Raw genomic sequence first — 17,678 nt, forward strand, 5'->3', positions numbered from 1 at the left:
TATAGGAAGTGCATGGCTGGAGGCTATAGCTAGTTGTGTCAATGGCAATGGGTGGGTTGTTTGAGGGAGTATACAGTCTAGGGCAGGACTCAGCAGACACTGGATGGGGAAATTGTGCAGAAAGCTTATGGGAGAATCCTGGCTGTAAGTGAATGGGTGGAGGGACTATCCAGCTTAGGGAAGGACTAGGCAGGTGTTGTGTGAGTAGAGAGATCACCCAGTCTTGGGGAGGGCATGGCTTAAGTTGCATGGTTGCAGAGTGTAGCCAGCCTCCTGGAGGACCTGTTAGAAACTGCAAGGGTGGAAGTTGTAGCCAGATTCCTATATGCAAGAAAAAACATGGGTGGAGAATGCAGCTAGCTGGGGGGAGAGCATAATACAAAGTATGTAGGTGGATGGAGTATCCATCCTATTTGAGAACTCTGCAGGAGAATCATGGGTGGAACATGGAACTAACCTAGGTCAAGACTACTTATATGGTAAATGAATGTGGCATGAAGCCATCCTAAGTTATGACTCCAGAGGAAGAAATATTTATTCCATGAAGAATCATGGCATGACGTCCATTAGTGGTAGGAGCATCCACTCTAGGGGAGGGACATGGCTAAAGATGCATCGATATATGTTTTAGCCATTTCACACGAGGAAATGGCAGGTAGTGCACAAATGCAGAATGCAGCCAGTCTAGAGGAGGGTCCTGCAGCATGTTTGTTAGTATATGGTGCAGCCTGCCTAGGGGAGGATTCAGTAGGAGGTAGATATGTGGAAGGAGCATTCCTCCACAGGTAGATGCAGTAGGCTATTCATGGGTAGGGGGATGATCCTGCCAGTTTAGCAGAGAGCCCAGCAGAAAGTACATAGGTGGAGAATATAGGTTAGAGGAACACCTTAAAGGTGTACATGGGTAAAAGGAATATCTAGACTAGGGGAGGACTTGACAGGTAGTAGAAAATGGAGTGTGCATTGATCATAGAGGAGAACATGGTTAGCATCCATTGGTGCAGGGGACAGCCCTGTTTGAGGAAGACTCAACATGAGGTACATGAGATTTTGGCTTTTGAGCCTAGGGGAAAACTAGGAGGACATCCATGAATGGATGAAGCAATCATCCTAGGACAGGATCAGATAGGATTTGGATGGGTAGTAGAAGCATCCAGTCTATGGAGGACTCTGCTGGTAGTGCATAGATGGAGTGTACAACCATCATGGGGAGGATATGGAGGTAGTTTCCTGATTTCAGGTTGTGGCCAGCCTAAGGGTTGACTTGGAAAGTGGTATATGGTGGACAGTTCTCTTAGTCTATTAGAAGACATGGATGGGGGTGCATGGATGCATGGTCCAGTCATCCCAATTTAAGACCCAGAAGGAAGTGCCTGGGCAGAGAGAATATTCAGCTTAGGGAGATTGGCGGGAGGTGAATGGTTAGAAGAAGCATAGAGCCAAAAGGAGGACTCTGTAGAGATGCTTATGTGGAGCATCTAGCCAGCTTATTGTAGGTTCTGACCTGAAGCTTTTGAGTGAACATCTAGCTTAGGTGAGTGCTCTGTAGTAAGCACATGAATGGATGGAATATCAAGGCTAGGGGAGGACTTCCATGGTTAGGCAGTGCAGGTAGATTTGTGATTGTCAAAAATAAAAATAAGTGTACTTCTAGGCATTATTAATGAAAGAGCTGCAAGAGTCTGTTGTATCAAGGGACCCTCAAAGCCCAAGGCAGGAACATCTTGTGGAAGGGGTGGACGAGCAAATCTTTTATATGGAGAGATACTAGATGTGGAAAGAGAAAGCAGGGTGATAAACACAGGAGAGTTCTAGAAATCCAGTGAACTGCATCAAACATTACAGTAACAGGAAAGTCAAGACAGAGAACGTTGTTTTCTCTTAGGCACATAAGGCTGGTGTCTGAGCCTGAGAAGGCAAAAAAGTGTGGAAGTTCACTTAAAGAGTTTAAGGTCAATCTGTCTTATTCAAGCCAGCCTAAGGTTATGTAAAGTACAATGCATGATCAGAGAGACTGTCCCTGGGCAACTCAAGAATAAGGGAAGTCAGAAGTAGGGAACGGGTGAGTGAAATAGTCATCAGGTTCAGAGTGCACTCAATGTTGTTTGTGGAGAACTAGTTGTACCCTCTGTTGGACATGCTGCTTAAATGGTAGGTGCCGAATGGTTCTGTTGTTGAGGCATTTGATTAAGGGGATATGTATAAAAATAAATAGAAGGAGGTAGGTAACAATTAGTGGATGGGTAAGAGATTAAAAACAGGACTACATTAGAAGGCAACCTTACTAATGGATTCCAGAACATGGATGAAAAGCATTTCAGGTTGGTGGTGTGAGGGCAGGTGTGGTAGTGCAGTCAATGTCCCAGTTTTTGATCTGAATATTTAGTGATGACATAGATGTCAGAGAAGTTCTAAGGAACATACTAATAGCAGTTACTTCCAACTACTATGTAAGTGTCCCCTGGGGAAGCCAGATCATTTCTGTGATTGTGAAGGACTTCTTGTTAGTGTTCTTCAAATCCTCTGATGATGATGGTAGTGTAGGTCAGATGTCCACAGTTGTTGTTACCTCCTGGAACAAAGCATGGAAAATGAGGGGATTTCAGTTAACTTTGCATGTGGAATACAGTGGTGATCCAAGGAATAAGGGTGGTCCACTCATGATCAAGGATTTTAGGGTAAGCTTTCCAATTTTAGTCAGATGTGTTTGCTTTGATTTTGGGACCTTCTTCCAAACCTCATGGGGGGGAAAAAAAAAGAAGGACACATTTTGGAACTGGAACCAAGCTTAAGACTGTAACACATCTTGTTTCTTTTAGATTGTTCAGATCATCTGGAGCCTGAAAAACTCAAATCAGAGGTCATATAAAAGTTAATATGAAAGAAAAAGGCTGTCTCATTAAAGATCTAGGAAAGGTAGGGGCACCTGGGTGGCTATCAGTTAAATGTCTGACTCTTGATTTTGGCTCAGGTCATGATCTCAGAGTTGTAAGATCGAGAACCACATTAGGCTCCACACTGGGATAGAAACTGCTTAAGATTCTCTCTCTTCCTCTCCTTCTGCCTTCCCCCCTTCCCTGCCAGCTCATGTTTTCTCTTTCTTTAAAAAAAAGAAAAAAAAAAAAAAGGGAAAGGCAAAGACTGAGTAAGGACCAAAAAGCCTTGGTAGCAGGATCAAATTTATTTAGCAGGGAATATGCCAACAAATGTAAAATTCATCTCACTGGGGCCACCCTGGAATCATGGGGTTATTTGTCCAATGGATTTGCATTTTTGTCTTTATTGGAACTCTTAAGACAGAGACTTAGATTATCTGTTGGGGAAAAAGGAAGTCCTGAATTTCATGTTCACAGCAAGGACAATCCCAAACACAAAGTGAAGTTACTTTCATTTGGGTCAGGGTCAATTAGAGACATATAAAAAGGCAGAGCGTATATATTATGTTTGCCTCTGGTGGTAGTGTAAATATTGGGATTGGGAACTCCGGGAGTCTTGTTCTAGCATCTTGGCTAGAAGCTGACTACTGTTTTTTTCATCATTCTTGAGAAAATTGCCTAAGCCATGATATCATCTGTTTCTCTATATTCTTAGAGGAGTATATTTAAGGTTCCAAGTCATAGTGGATTCCCATGCAGAATACATATCTTGCTTGACTTTATGATGGGATTATGTTCAGATAAACCCATCATAAATAGAAGTTAATGTAAGTGAAAAATGCATTTGATACACCTAACTTAGTGAACATCATAGCTTAACTTAGCCTGCCTTAAACATGCTCAGAACACTTATTATTAGGCTACACACAAAACCTATTTTAGAATAAAGTGTTGACTATCTCATGTAATTTATTCAATACTGCACTGAAAGTGAAAAACAGCTGTTGTGTGGTTATTGGTGTGGTTACCCATATGGTTATCATATGGTTGTCAGTGCATTGGTTGTTTACCCTTGTGATCACTTGGCTGGCTGGTAGCTTTGGCTCACTGCTGCCCAGAGTCATAACTGAATATCATACTGCATATTGTTAGTCCAGGAAAATACCACAATTCAAAATCCAAAGTGTGTTTTCTACTAAATACATATTGCTTTCATGCTGTCATAAAGTCAAAAAATTTTAAGTTGAGCCGTCATAAGTGGGGGACCATCTGTACATATTATATTTTTAAGTTGAGGATTATAAATCCAGGGTTTGATTCCCTGAAGTTTGGTTGTGTTAGTAGTTATGAGAAGGGCTGTATAGTATTCTTTCCATCCAGGTTCAAGATAAATCTTTGGATGATATATTTCCAAAAGATTTTATCCTCTAATTGAAGACTGTGAAGTGGGTAGAAAGACACATCAGAAGGAAAGGCAGTCTTAAACCCTTGGTGATAAGTATTGGTATACTTAGTAAGTCCTTTATAGTACATAAGGGCATCTGGCTATATTAGGTTGAATTATTGAGTGTCCAGATAGAATAAGAAATTCTCATGGGCCTTCCAGTTTTTATTTCATAAGAAGCTGCATTAATTTTCTGTGTCTACTGTAACAAATTACCACAATCTTGGTGGCTTGAAATAACAGAAATGTGTTATCCCCGAGCTCTGAAGGCCAACAGTCTGAATCAAAGTGTCAGCAGGGTTGTGATCTCTCCAGAGGCTCTGTAGAGAACCTGTATCTTGCTTCCTCTAGCCTCTGGTGGATGCCTGCATTTCTAGTCCTTTGGCTGCTTTATTCCAGTCTCAGCCTCTGTTTTTTCATTACCTTGTTGTGTGTGTGCATGCATATGTGCATCTGAGTGTGTGTTCTGTTCTGTTTCTGTGAAATCTCCCTCTGCCTCTATCTTATAAGGACAGATGTGATGGCACTTAGGGCCCACCTGGGTGGTATAGGGCAATTCTTTATCTCAAGATCCTTAACTTCCTCTGCACTGACTCTTTTTTCAAGTAAACAAATGTTACAGGGATCAGGACTTGATATCTTAGCCATTATTTAACTTACTACAGTGTGAATTAGTAGAAGAGTGATCTAAGAATCATAAAGGCTAAAGGAAGAACATTGAGCAGGGAAGATAATTATTTAATTGATAATATGGCTAATTTAAGGTTAGCATTTTGTTCAAACTTTTAACATTCCTGGAGGATTGGGCGTGATAAGGACAGTAGAACTTCATGAAAGGAACAATACAGGGGTGCCTGGGTGGTTCAGTCTGTTAAGCATCTGACTCTTGATCTCAGCTCAGGTCTTAATCTTAGGGTTGTGAGTTCCAGCCTGGCATTGGGCTCTAAGTGAACCTACGTTTAGAAAAAAAAAATTTTTAAAGGATCAATACATATTGGCTGTTATGAATCACCCTGCCAGTGATAGGAATTTTTGTACCACAAGAAAAGAAACATGGGCAACCCTAAATAGGGAAGACAGTTTCAAAAAGTACCTTTGTCACTGTGGTTGTAGTGGTTTGTCTGAAAAAGAAGGCTTCTAGCCATCCACAAAATAAGCATAAATGGTCAGTAGGTAGTTTTCACCTTGTGAGTTGGGATACTGGATAAAATCCATTTGTCAATGCATGAAAGGGACATCAGGAACAGATTTTTATCCATGTCTCACATTTATAATCTATCTTTGTGCTTTTGGCAGATGGGACATGTCAAAGTGATCTGTTCTATAGTTGAAGTAAAATTTACCACCAGTGTTTAGAGAGAAAATATTGCAAGGCATTTCTCCTGTGGTGGTCATTTTCTGAAGGTTGTGGCCTTGATTTTTCATGCCTATGGAAAGACCAGAGGACTGTGGGTGTCTCCAGAGTATGGTCTAGGTATATAAAATATCTAGTTTGTTTCCATTTAGTTTTCTCTTTATCTGGTGCCAACATTGGTTTTACCTTGAGCTATTTCAATAAAGGTTCTGGTAGGAGTTTAGCTACCATAAGACTTGGTGACGTTTTATTAGCGGGGGTATATGTGCCTTGCTGTGTAACTAGCTTTATAGGTTTGTCAACTAGTGTGTTACCCTTAGATTCATGTGTCTCATTTGAGGGATGAGTCTGAATCTTAAGAATTTTTGACTGTTAGCTTACCAGTGGACCATTTTTTATGGGTGCCTGCAGTTGTTACAAATTCCGTTTCCATAACATTCTAAGATCATGCATAATACCAAAAGCATGCTAGTGTATTAACCTTTTTGTCTTGGGTAACTAACAGACTTGTGTAAGAACAGTGAATTTGGCTACCTCAACTGATTTGGCTCTTGTAAAGGGCCAGCTTTCAACTGTTAAGTAAAGTCTGTACTAGCATGGGCATCCAGAAATGTACTTAATTTCCTCAGAAATACATTTATCTACAAATAGTGAAAGGCAGGGGACAAGGAGTATTCTAGAGAGATCTGGATAAGGAAGGAAAGAGACTGAGTGGCATGTATGTAGTAGTTGGGTTGTCCATTAATAGGAAGAGATGGAAGAATAACAAGGTTGGGGGTTTGGCATCTATGAATAGTAACTTGGGAAGGATATAGTGGTAAAATTTTGTAAGAGTTAAGTCTGGATGTGGAGAAATGTCGAATATTTTCAGTGAGGAACAGAGTTTGGATATCACGAGGTACATAAAGTTCTAGAGGTTATCCTAAACCATCTCAGCACCAGCTTGAAAGCATAGGTAGCTGTGGTGACTATCCCTAGACAAAGAGCCACTGGATCTGAAGTCAGGTTAATGTAATTGATGGGGCAATGGATTCTGTTGTGTTATGGGACAATCTCATGAGGGGTATCCCTTCCTGTAATAGAAAAAGGTGGAGAGTAGTTAGCCTTAAGTTACAGGCAGAGACAACAGCAGTTTGAGGGTCTGGAAGTCCATGTGAAGATAGGATATTCCTATTGAAGGATCTCTGGAGTGATTTTCCTTTGTCACGTTATGTATTGGACAGGCAATAGAAAGAAATTTGGGACCCAAACCCAACAGTATCCAGTTAATGCCCCCAAACCATAATCTGCCTTTTTGTTTTATATAGGGGATACTCAGGAATAGTGGAGATGAGCTGTGGAGGTGATGTTTTGCCTTCATGGGAAAAGCCATGCCTATGGTAAAGTATCTGAGGGTTACAGAGTTTCATCTTATTCTTAGATAATTTATGACCTTTTTTGAATAAGGTCTGGAGTAAATATTAAAGTGTCCATGATGGAATGATCAGAATTAGAAACATATAACAGAAGGTCACTGACATAGTAGATCTGAGTAGATTTTCTAGGAAACATGAGGTTATTAAGATTTACACTGAGAACAAGACACATAGGTAGGGGCTTCAATGATAATTTGAGGTATAACTGTCCATGTGTACTGCTGATGTTGCCAAGTAAAAGAAGACAAATGTTGAGAGTTGAAAAATGCAGTACATAGATCTAAAATAGATGTGGGAGTGAAGGGAATTGAGGTTTAATAATCTTGTTATGTCCTGTGTATCTTGGACTAGCCCATATTGTTTTTCCATTTTTTAAAAAAATAGCATAGAAGTGTTACAGGGTCTAGAGGTGGGTATGAATAATATATCAACTAATAGTTCCTGGTTGATGTGCTCTGGATTTAAGGAATATTATATCAGTCTTGGAAGTGGTATGGAAGGATCATGTGCCATCTTTAAGGTCCCTGCATATAAAATTTGTCCAATATAAGTAGGTCCAGAGTTCCAAAGGCTTCAAAAATGTGAGAAAGCATTTTAGTTATTTTGGAGTTTAGGGGAGTCCTTGAAAGTTTAAGGAATGCAAGGAAAGCAGTATGATCTGTGGGAGCTATGAGGAAGCAAAAGTGTATATTAAGAAGAAGTAGAGGGGCACCTGGGTGGCTCAGTCAGTTAAGCATCTGCCTTCAGCTCAGGTCATGATCCCAGGCTTCTGGGATCAAGCCCTGCAGTGGGCTCCCTTTTTAGTACGAAGCCTGCTTCTCCCTCTCCCTCTGCCTGCAGCTCCCTCTGCTTGTGCTTGCTTTCTTTCTTTGTCAAATGAATAAATAAAACCTTTTTTTTTAAAGAAAAACGAAGGAATAGGGAATTTTATAGTGAATTATTTGGAGGGAAGAACTTATGTGAATGTTCCAGATGGAGAGAAGCTCTCTTTCCACGAGGTTAACTGGTATTGTCCTGCTAAGGAGAAAGCTGTGTTATGAGTATAGACACCCAAATGAGATGTTTAGTGGTTGGTATCATGGCAAGTTGTGCTGCGGGTGGTTTCCATCACAGAAACATTTTGTGTATTCTGAGAAAGGGTTGTAGGAAAATCAGAAATGTTTATGATGGAGTAAGAAGCCTTTGTGTCCACTAAGAGCTGGTTGAATTTCCATTTATAATCTAGTGGGTATTTAAAACTGTACTTATTTTCATATATCTTTGTCAAGAGAGGGTTTCCAAAAGGAAATAAGGCCATATATATTAAGTACCATTCTTTATAGTTGTCTAAGTTAATAAACCATGAACTTGTGTTGATTCAGATTTTTCAAGTTTGGCATCCTCATGATGTTGAATTAAAGCATGAATCCAGAGAGTGAATCTGTATGACAGTTTATGTTATGCTTTTGTGTGATTTCTCAATTAGGTACTTTAGTCCATTAGCAAAACTGGTAATTGAGACTAGAACTGTGTATGGTCATTTATAGAGAGACCTGAAAAATCCTTCCAAATATGTTAACCTATGTTTAAATTTGGAGACAGATTTGTCTCATTGTTGTTTAATTCTTATATTTGTGACCAATCAAATTTGGAAGTGAAAACCAGGGAGATAGAAACAAGAAGGATATTACCAATTTTCTTGGCTTTATGAAAAGAAATCATGCTATATTGATCCACCAGAATGATTGTGGTATCTTACCTAGCCTCTTAAAAACAAAGGGTGGCATCTCCTGGATACACAAGGACATTGCCCAGTTGGTAAAAGTCAGGAGGCTTTGGTGAGCAGGCTCTACGGAATAGTTCTAAGTGGAAAATTCCTCTTATTTTGTTCAGTGATCCAGAAAATATTTAATGATGGCAAGAATATCAGAGTGAGACTAGGGTTTGAAAATTGCAGTTTTAGTAGGTTAATCTTGGATTCCTTGAGCTCATCAAGAGTCCACAGTGGGAGGATGGAAGGCTAAAACTTAAGTGACTCTACGGATCTAGGTGAAAGACTGGGAAGGAAAAGATCTGGTAGGGGTGGAGGAGATAGGAGAGTTGAAGGATGACAAAATGAAGGATTCAAGGGAGCTAAAAGGAGGAGATAGGATGAAAAGAGAGAGGTCTTAGAAGACTGGGTAAGGAAGATGATCTTTGAAGGAAATAATGGCTCCTGAAAAGATACTGTTGGGTATAAGTTTTTCTGCCTGTTCATACTAGACAGAATAAGTAGAACATTGTTTTGATGAGATCTTATGTGTGGAGCACGTAGCAAACAAACCAGTTTGGAGATAACCCAAGATCTCCAAAGAGGATGCCCAAGCTCTGTGTTTTCTTTAACAAATTTTTTACTCTTAGAAATTTTAGTTGGAAGTAAAACTGGACTGATGGAGCATGTATGCTGTGCAGGAGCATTCTAGGAGATAACAGTGAGTTTGATGGTTTTCTGGGATAGTGAAATGAACAACTCTCAGTGCTAAAGGCCTTGGTCTTAAACACAAGATGTGATTTCCCATTAAAGAGTAAGGATCAATGATCTCACTCAGAAACAAACAGGTATGACAGAGAAACAGGAGAGTAAGAATGTAAGGAGAAAGAAAAGTCTTTACTGTGCAAAAACAGACAAAATCCTTTGCTCCTTTGTCAGAGAAAAGGATAAGGAATTGCAGTTCACCATGTATCTCAATTTCCCCAGCCATGAAAGGGCTCAAACTGTCCTGAAGACTAGCATTATTAACTGTGTGAAAATGGTGGATCTAATGAAATAGTCACTACTCCATCCAAGTCATGTCACCATAGTGTCAAGCTTTAAAAAAAAAAAAAAAAGGCAAGCCCAAATACTCGTAAAGAAAGACGTTATTAAGGATTGTTGCAATAAAGAGATACTCAAAATTTAAGGCAATAACATCTCAGAGTGGGGGAAATAACCAAAGCTATTGTATGTAGAGATCATGGGATAGGTGGCTGTGGAAAGAAGAAGGGCATGCTAAAAACTACTTATTTCTTGCACATTGTGAAACAGGAGGATCTAGGCAAGAAATGTTTGTTTTTACATACATGCAATAGACATCTGAGCTCTGAGATGGAGATAAGAAATTACAGTTTGAGAATATCACATAAAGTTGAGAGTCTAGCTGTTACAGTCAAACCAGGCTAAACTTCTATCAGGTACAACGTTTGATCAGTCTTGTTGAGAAAAACCTTGAGGGAGGTGCTTGCCTGCAAGGTGAAGCCCGATTTAGGAGATGAGGTAACAGGAAGTGAATGTTTTGAGAGCTTCCAACTTAGGGGAAGACTAGAAGGATATGCATGAATGAAGTTTGCAGGAATTCTAGGACAAAATTCAGCAAGAAGTAAATGGTGTGGGGAGTGTCCAGCTTAGGAGATAAGTCTGGTTAGGTGTATGAATAATAGGTACAGGCAGCCTAGGGGAAGAGATGGTAGGATTTGCCTGGGTAGAGGGTTGGTTCCAGCTTGTGGAAGGCATGGCGGAGGGTGTGTGGATGCAGAATATAGCCAGCCTATGGGAGGGACCTGAGGAGTTTCATGGATATAGGATTCAGACAGCCTGCATAAGACTTGACAAGATTTGATGGTTGGCAAATATAAGTGGCCTAGAGGATTGCTCTGCAGGAATTGCATGTGTGAAAGGCACAACTGGCCTTATGTAACCTCTAGTAGGAAGTGCATGAGTGGAGGGAGCATCCAACTTAGGATAGCAGACATTAGGAGAAGCATGGGTAGGGATATCATTCCACCTAAATTAAGATTCAGCAAGAGGTGCATACCTATAGTGTGCATCCAGTCTAAGCAAGGAAGTTCATGTGTGTAAGAGTTTGCAGCCTATGGGAAGACTCTAAAATAGGTGCGTGGATAGACTATAGCCAGACTAATGGAGGTTGGAGAAGGAGGTGCATGAGTAGATAGAGCATCCAGTATAGGAGAGGATATTTCAGGAAGTATATTGGTGGAATGTACAGCCAGCCTAGAAGAGGATTCAGTAGGATATGCCTACAAGAAAGGAACATCCAACATGGGAGAGGACACGTTAGGTGGTGCATGAATGGAAGGTACAGCCATCATAGGGAAGCATATGGTAGAGGTGTATTGGTGTGGGGTGCAGCCCATCTAGGGTTACACCTGGCAGGAGGTGTGTAGGTATAGAGATCATTCAGTCTTGGGAAGGACTTGGCAGGAGGTGGAGTATGTGGTCAGATTAGCATAGGACCCAGCAGGAAATACTTGAGAGGAAAGCACAAACAACCTGTTCATAGGATATTGAAGAAAGTCCCTGGTGAATAGAGCCAGCCCAGGATATATCTGGAAAAGAGGACTTAGGTGGAGAGGGCACTCAGGATTGTAGCTGATGCGGTGATAGAGACATTCAAAGAGGGAGTATCCTGTCTCAAAGGAGACCTAGCAGGAGGTTCCTAGGGTTGAATGCATCCAGACTAGGGGAGGAAACTGTGGTTGGAATAATTGTGTCCTCCAAAATTTACATGTTGAAATCCTAATGCCCAATGTGATGATATTAGTAGGTGCGGCCTTTAGGAGGGTGAAGCCCTCATAAGTGGAATTAGTGTCTTACAAAAGGGGCTCCAGCAGGATCCCTTGTGCTTCTGCCTTGTGAGCATACAGTGAGATGTCTGTGACCCAGAAAAGGGCCCTCATCTGACCATAGCTGTGCCATGATATTGGACTTCCAGCCCCCATGACTGTGACCAGTGAATTTCTGTTATTTATAAGCTACCCTGTTGTATTTTTTTAAATAGCAGCCTGAATAGGATAAGGCAGAGGACTTGGAGGAAAGTGCATGGGTGGAGGATTCAACCAGTTGTGGCGAGGTGCAGGCAAGGATATGACAGTAGGTGCATAGGTGAAGAAAGGATGTGAGCTGGGGATAGACTCTAAAAGATGTGCATAGACATGTTGCAGCCAGCTTAATGTACTTTCTGACAGGAAGTAAACAGATAGAGGAAGAATTTAGTCTAAAGGGAGATTCAACTGGAATGCATAAGTTGATGCAGTCAGCCTAGGAGAGTTCCGATAAGAAGTACACAGGTGAAGGGTGCAGGCAACCAATTGGGAATGGCGGGAACTACATGATTGGGAGGAATAGCCAAACTAGAAGAGTATTCTGTAGGAAGTTCAGGTTAGTATAAGCTAGAAAGAGAAGGACATGGTAGGTGGTACATTGGTGCAGAGTACAGCCAGCTTTGTGGAGGACTTTGCAAGATGTTCTTGGGTGCAGGGCTAAATTAGTCTAGTCCAAGGGTACAGCCAGAGCAGGTAGGACGTGGCCAATGGTGCAAGAATTCTGGGTAAAGGTGATGTGTGAGGGATCTGGAAGCAGGTGACGACAGCCTTGGGAATGACTAGGTAGAATGTGAATGGATGGAATGGCAGGAGGTGCATGAGTGTTTTGTCCTCAGTCCAGAGAAGAATCTACCAGGAATGTCAAGAGTAAAGGAAGTGTCCCACCTAAGGCAGAATTCAGCAGAAGTGCAGGAATATAGAGGGAAGCCAGCCTTGAGGAGTTACCAGTAGGCACCTGGGTGAATATGAATGCTTGTAACAATGCTACCTATTTTTTTTCCAGTTTTTTTTTAATTTTTTATTTTTTATAAACATATATTTTTATCCCCAGGGGTACAGATCTGTGAATCACCAGGTTTACACACTTCACAGCATTCACCAAAGCACATACCCTCCCCAATGTCCATTATCCCACCCCCTTCTCCCAAACCCCCTCCCCCCAGCAACCCTCAGTTTGTTTTGTGAGATTAAGAGTCACTTATGGTTTGTCTCCCTCCCAATCCCATCTGTAACAATGCTACCTATTAATAAAAGTGACAATATAATATTTAATAAACACAATATTTAAATAAACACAAATCCTTAATATTATTAGAAATGTATGGTATTTGGCTATTTTAAGGAGCATAATTAGGATGTGTAATTTAGAAATAAAATATACAGTATTTTGGTGAGATAAGAAATCTCTGCTTTTGAACAAATTATCAAATGGTATGAAGAGTGAACTTTCACAACCTTTTACTAAGAGCAACTTAGTTCTTAGCAACTTAATTCTAGCAACTTACTTCTCTTTTAGTAAGAGAAGTCCTCCAAGGAAACATCATTTTTACAGAGAGAAAGCTGAATTCTAGGTTTGCATTACTGTAATATTTGATTCTAAGGGAACTATAAGCTTATTTTTATAATCTTATGAATAAGCCCATCAAAATGGAGACAGATTTGGCAAAATTTTAACGCAGATTCATGTTTCTTTTTATATTATCTTGTCTGTAACTTTCCTCAAGCTGCAAAATCATTACTGTGATTGTTTGAATAATGGTTCAACTTTATTAAAAATAAATTTCTATTTTTATAGTATTAATAACTAGAAGTAATGGTACTGTGCTTAATCAGTAAACCTGTATAAGTTTAGGAAAAACATACCCAAGTAGAAAAAAGAAATGTTTATATTATACTTGACACTGATAAATCAGAGAAGACAGTTGTTTTTATTAAAAACTAAAGATTAAAGTAACCCTTTTTACCAAATATTTAAATTATATGAATTTAAATTACTTTAAAATATTTTCATTCCAATATAGTTAATAACAGTATTATATTAGTTTCAGGTATACAGTATAGTGATAGAACAATTCCATCAATCACCTGGTGGCTCATCACCAGTGCACTCCTTAATCCCCATCACCTATTTAAGCTTCACCCCACCCACCTCCCCTCTGGTAACCACTATTTGTTCTCAAGAGTCTGTTTCTTGCCTTGTCTTTCTCCCTTTCTCTCTTTTTCCCCTTGCTCATTTTTTTTAAGTTCACATAGGAGTCAGATCATATGGTATTTGTCTTTCTCTGACTTATTTCACTTTGAATTTAAATTCTTGAAATGAATGAGTTAGTTTCTACAAGAATATTTTTGTTAATTAAGCACATTAAAGGGTCAGAAATTTAATTTCATTATTTTCAGGGTATTTGAGTAATATTCAATTTATGTAAGCAATTATTTATCTAGATACCCAGTCAGAGTAGAGCGCCTTTAATTTCGGAGAATTTATAATCTTATGTATTAGTACCATGTGGAGGTAGGAAGACTTTATATACTCACAAAATCAGTGATGAAGGCATTTCTGATTACAGACACATAGATGTACAGGCACAGACAAATAGAACTTGTAGCCTCAATTCTATTATTTCATCCATGGGTCAAGTATAAACACAGAAACAGTAAACCTCCCTGGTACAGATACCAAGGAGGTGTTCTCCTCCCAGAGGGCATGACATTCTGAATTGATTTGTACTAAAAATAGACAAACGAAAAGACTGACAAACCAGATTCTCTGTTGTCTCTTACCCAGCGGGGACCAGATCTCTACAAACCATCAATCTATTTAGAAAGATCTCAGATGGTCAGACCGTAAATACAAATTCTCAGCACATGACCAAGCAATTGCACTTTTAGGTATATACAAGAAAATCAAAGCCAGATGTTAACACAAAATTTTACACACAAATGCTTGCAGCAACATTATTTATAACAGCCAAAATGTTGGAAAGAGCCTACATGTCTATCAACTGATAAATGGATAAACAGAATGTGATATATGTATAGAATGGATTATTCTCAGCCGTAAAAATAAATTATGTACTGGCATATGCTATAATGTGGACAAACCTTGAAAACATGCCAAGTGAAAGAAGTCAGGTACAAAATGTCTCACGTGAGTCCATTTATATAAATATCTAGAACAGGCAAACCTATATAGACAGAAAGTAGATTGGCTGCCAGGGGCAGGGAATAACTTACTGGCTGAAAATGAACCCAAAACAAAACAGAAACAACAAACAAGTAGAGAAGAAAGCAAATTGTAAAAGTTAACAGTGTACTAATTGGTACATTAGAGTTATGTTGAAGAGCCAAGAAAAGACATGCCTGGGCTTTAAGTGTTCATATAGGCCGCTTCTTTGGCATGGAAGTTTACCTGGCTCTGGTAGATGAGACAATTGGACATATGGTGTTTTCTTCTAAAACAGTTAAAGATAATTATGAAAGTATAAGATCATAACACTCATTCAGATGTGAACACATGTTAAAGCATTTTATCACATGAGCAAATTGGCAGATATTCTAGCTTGTTCACAAGAGAATCCAAAGCATAGAAACAGGAATATTAATCAGGAATAGTGAGATGAAAGCATACATGGAGGCAAAATTGGTTTGATTACTGTGTGAGAGAGGAATTATTTGAGCCTATGCCGGAGGTTGTACATATCGGTGACCTACAACTTAAAAAGGGATATAAAAGAGCTCAAAGATAACATTAGGCTAGAATTCCTGGAGTGGTATCCTATAGCCAAGGAAACATTTTTCATTCAAACATATCTTGCTAGAATACCAACGTCAGGTAGAATGTTAAAGTTCCCTCATATAGCAGTAAAACACGGAGACCAGGTTTCTATCATAGACGTTTCTAGGCGGGTCCTGATCAGGGCCCAGTGTCATCAATGACATCACAATGTCCGAGTTGCCTTAAAGGCAGCTCCCGGGCCAGTGAGGGGCACAGTGGACAGGAGCGAGCACTGGTATCGCGATAGACCAAGGCCCCTGGCACCATCAGGCAGGGCCAAACCCAGCTACCATCATGCCTGGGAGAAGAAGCCCCTGGCACTATCCTAGACATAGGAGGCACAGTCTGTCCCGCTCCATAAGAGCTGAGCTCCAATTCCCGGTTAGCCGCGTGGACCGCCTCCTGAGACAGGGTCGCTATGCTCAGCGCCTGAGCTCATCTACACCGATCTTCCTCACGGGCGTTCTCGAGTACCTGACGGCCAACATCCTCGAGCTGGCAGGCCAGGAGGCTCGCAACAACAACAAGATACGCATCACCCCAGAGCACGTGCAGAGGGCCCTGAGCAGCCACCAGCACCTGAGCCGCCTCTTTGAGGACAGCGCCTGCCCTCAGGTGGAGGGGGTGCCCCAGCCCAGAAAGTGCGGCGGCCTGGGTCCCAGAGACAACAACCTCATCTAGTCCCCGGCCCTGCGCATAGACGAGGGAGGCCTGCTCTCCTGTCAGCAAAAGCCATTAAAGGACTTAAGATCCAGTGCAATTTTTCTGACTGGTGTCTGCTTCTGTGCTCCTGAGTGGGTGGTGTCTGTGGGACGTCCAGGAGGCGATCTCCCGTGGGGAGTGGAGGGTGGACGGGGCGGTCGGTGTGGGAAGCTGGAGTCCAGCATTTCAGGGAGCGGTTTCTCCGGGGACAGCACGGGGAGTGGCCATGGCCGGAGGGGCCGGTGGTGGGGCAGGAGATCTCCCACGGGGAATGGAGGGTGGAAGGGCATCAGTGTGGGATGCTGGAGTTGGGTATTTCAGGAGCAGTTTACTGGGGACAGTGTTTGCAGGCGGGGGTGGTGTGTGGCCGTGGAGGGAGTAGGTGGCTGCAGGGGAAAGACCGCCTCCCTGGCTCTGAGCAAGTCAACGCCTCCCAGGAGGATGGCTGTGGGTGGGGGGTGCTCCCAGGTGTGTCGAATTCCCAGAACGATGATGGTAACCGGGGTGGGCCTGAAGGCTTTCTTCATGATGGGGGGAATGTGTGGAAGTCAGGAGGAGATGGCGGTGGGGGTGGGTGGAGAGGGTGGCGTAGCAGTTGGCGTGAACCTAATGGGACAGGGGCTTTCCATGAAGATGGAGGAGCGATGGGAAACCGTGTAGAGGCATATGAAAAGGAGCCATGCTCAGGTTGATTTCATTCATTTAGACCCAATCTCATTCCAAAAAAGGACTTGAGACACGGATTATTAGTGCTGTGATGCTCTGTGAAGTAAATCCTTCTTTCCTCTCTTGTGGATGCTAGTAAATAGTAGCATCAAAGGTATTATCTGGCCTAAGACATGCTGTCCCAGAAGTTCTTAATGGTTATTAATAGATTTATATATTTATCCGTGTATTTCTTTGAGAAGAAAAGAGAGGGAGGGGCTGAGGGAGAAGGGGGAGAGAGAATCTTAAGCAGTTTCCACACCCATTGCAGAGCCTGACTCGGGGCTCTGTCTCACAACCCTGAGATTATGACCTGAGTCACAATCAAGAGTTGGATGCTTAACTGACTGAGCCACCCAGGGGCCCCTTGACAGATTATTTGTAAATGTATTCCATTTACAAACACATTTGTTAGTCTCATTCTCAGCTGAAACACCTAGCCTGTGTATGGTCATATTTTGATGGAGCGACCTAGAGTTCTCAGTGGCTGGATGCCTGTTTGGAGAGGTGTGAGTGTGTTCTGTGTAAATTCCCTCCCAAATGGTGAACTCACAAGTACGGACGATTTTTATAAACACTCTTGTGCTGTTTTGGGTCAAAAAATAGTTGTCACATCGAGTGTTCTGGCAGTTTGTCCCCTTCCTGTGACTGTCGGCATCTGTCATTTTCTCTTGTTCATCATCTGCTCAAGAGCCCCCCTCTGTCCCCCCCAGCCTGTCATAGAGGGCTGCTCGGAGGTCATCTTGGCGGCTTCAACAGTGGGATCAGAGGAGCTAGGTTGGCCATCCCC

At 41.4% G+C, this 17,678-nt stretch overlaps 1 protein-coding gene across 1 annotated transcript; it reads left to right on the top strand.

Annotated features, from left to right (window-relative positions):
- The first annotated feature begins 15,676 nt into the window (after nucleotides 1-15,676).
- Nucleotides 15,677-16,235, top strand: LOC131821747 (histone H2A-Bbd type 1-like). The gene has a single exon (XM_059158047.1). The coding sequence runs from the start codon at nucleotides 15,776-15,778 to the stop codon at nucleotides 16,160-16,162; it is 387 nt and encodes a 128-aa protein (XP_059014030.1). The 5' UTR covers nucleotides 15,677-15,775; the 3' UTR covers nucleotides 16,163-16,235.
- Nucleotides 16,236-17,678: the final 1,443 nt, after the last annotated feature.

The sequence above is a fragment of the Mustela lutreola genome, chromosome X (genome assembly GCF_030435805.1).
Source record: "Mustela lutreola isolate mMusLut2 chromosome X, mMusLut2.pri, whole genome shotgun sequence".
NCBI classification, from domain to species: domain Eukaryota; kingdom Metazoa; phylum Chordata; class Mammalia; order Carnivora; family Mustelidae; genus Mustela; species Mustela lutreola.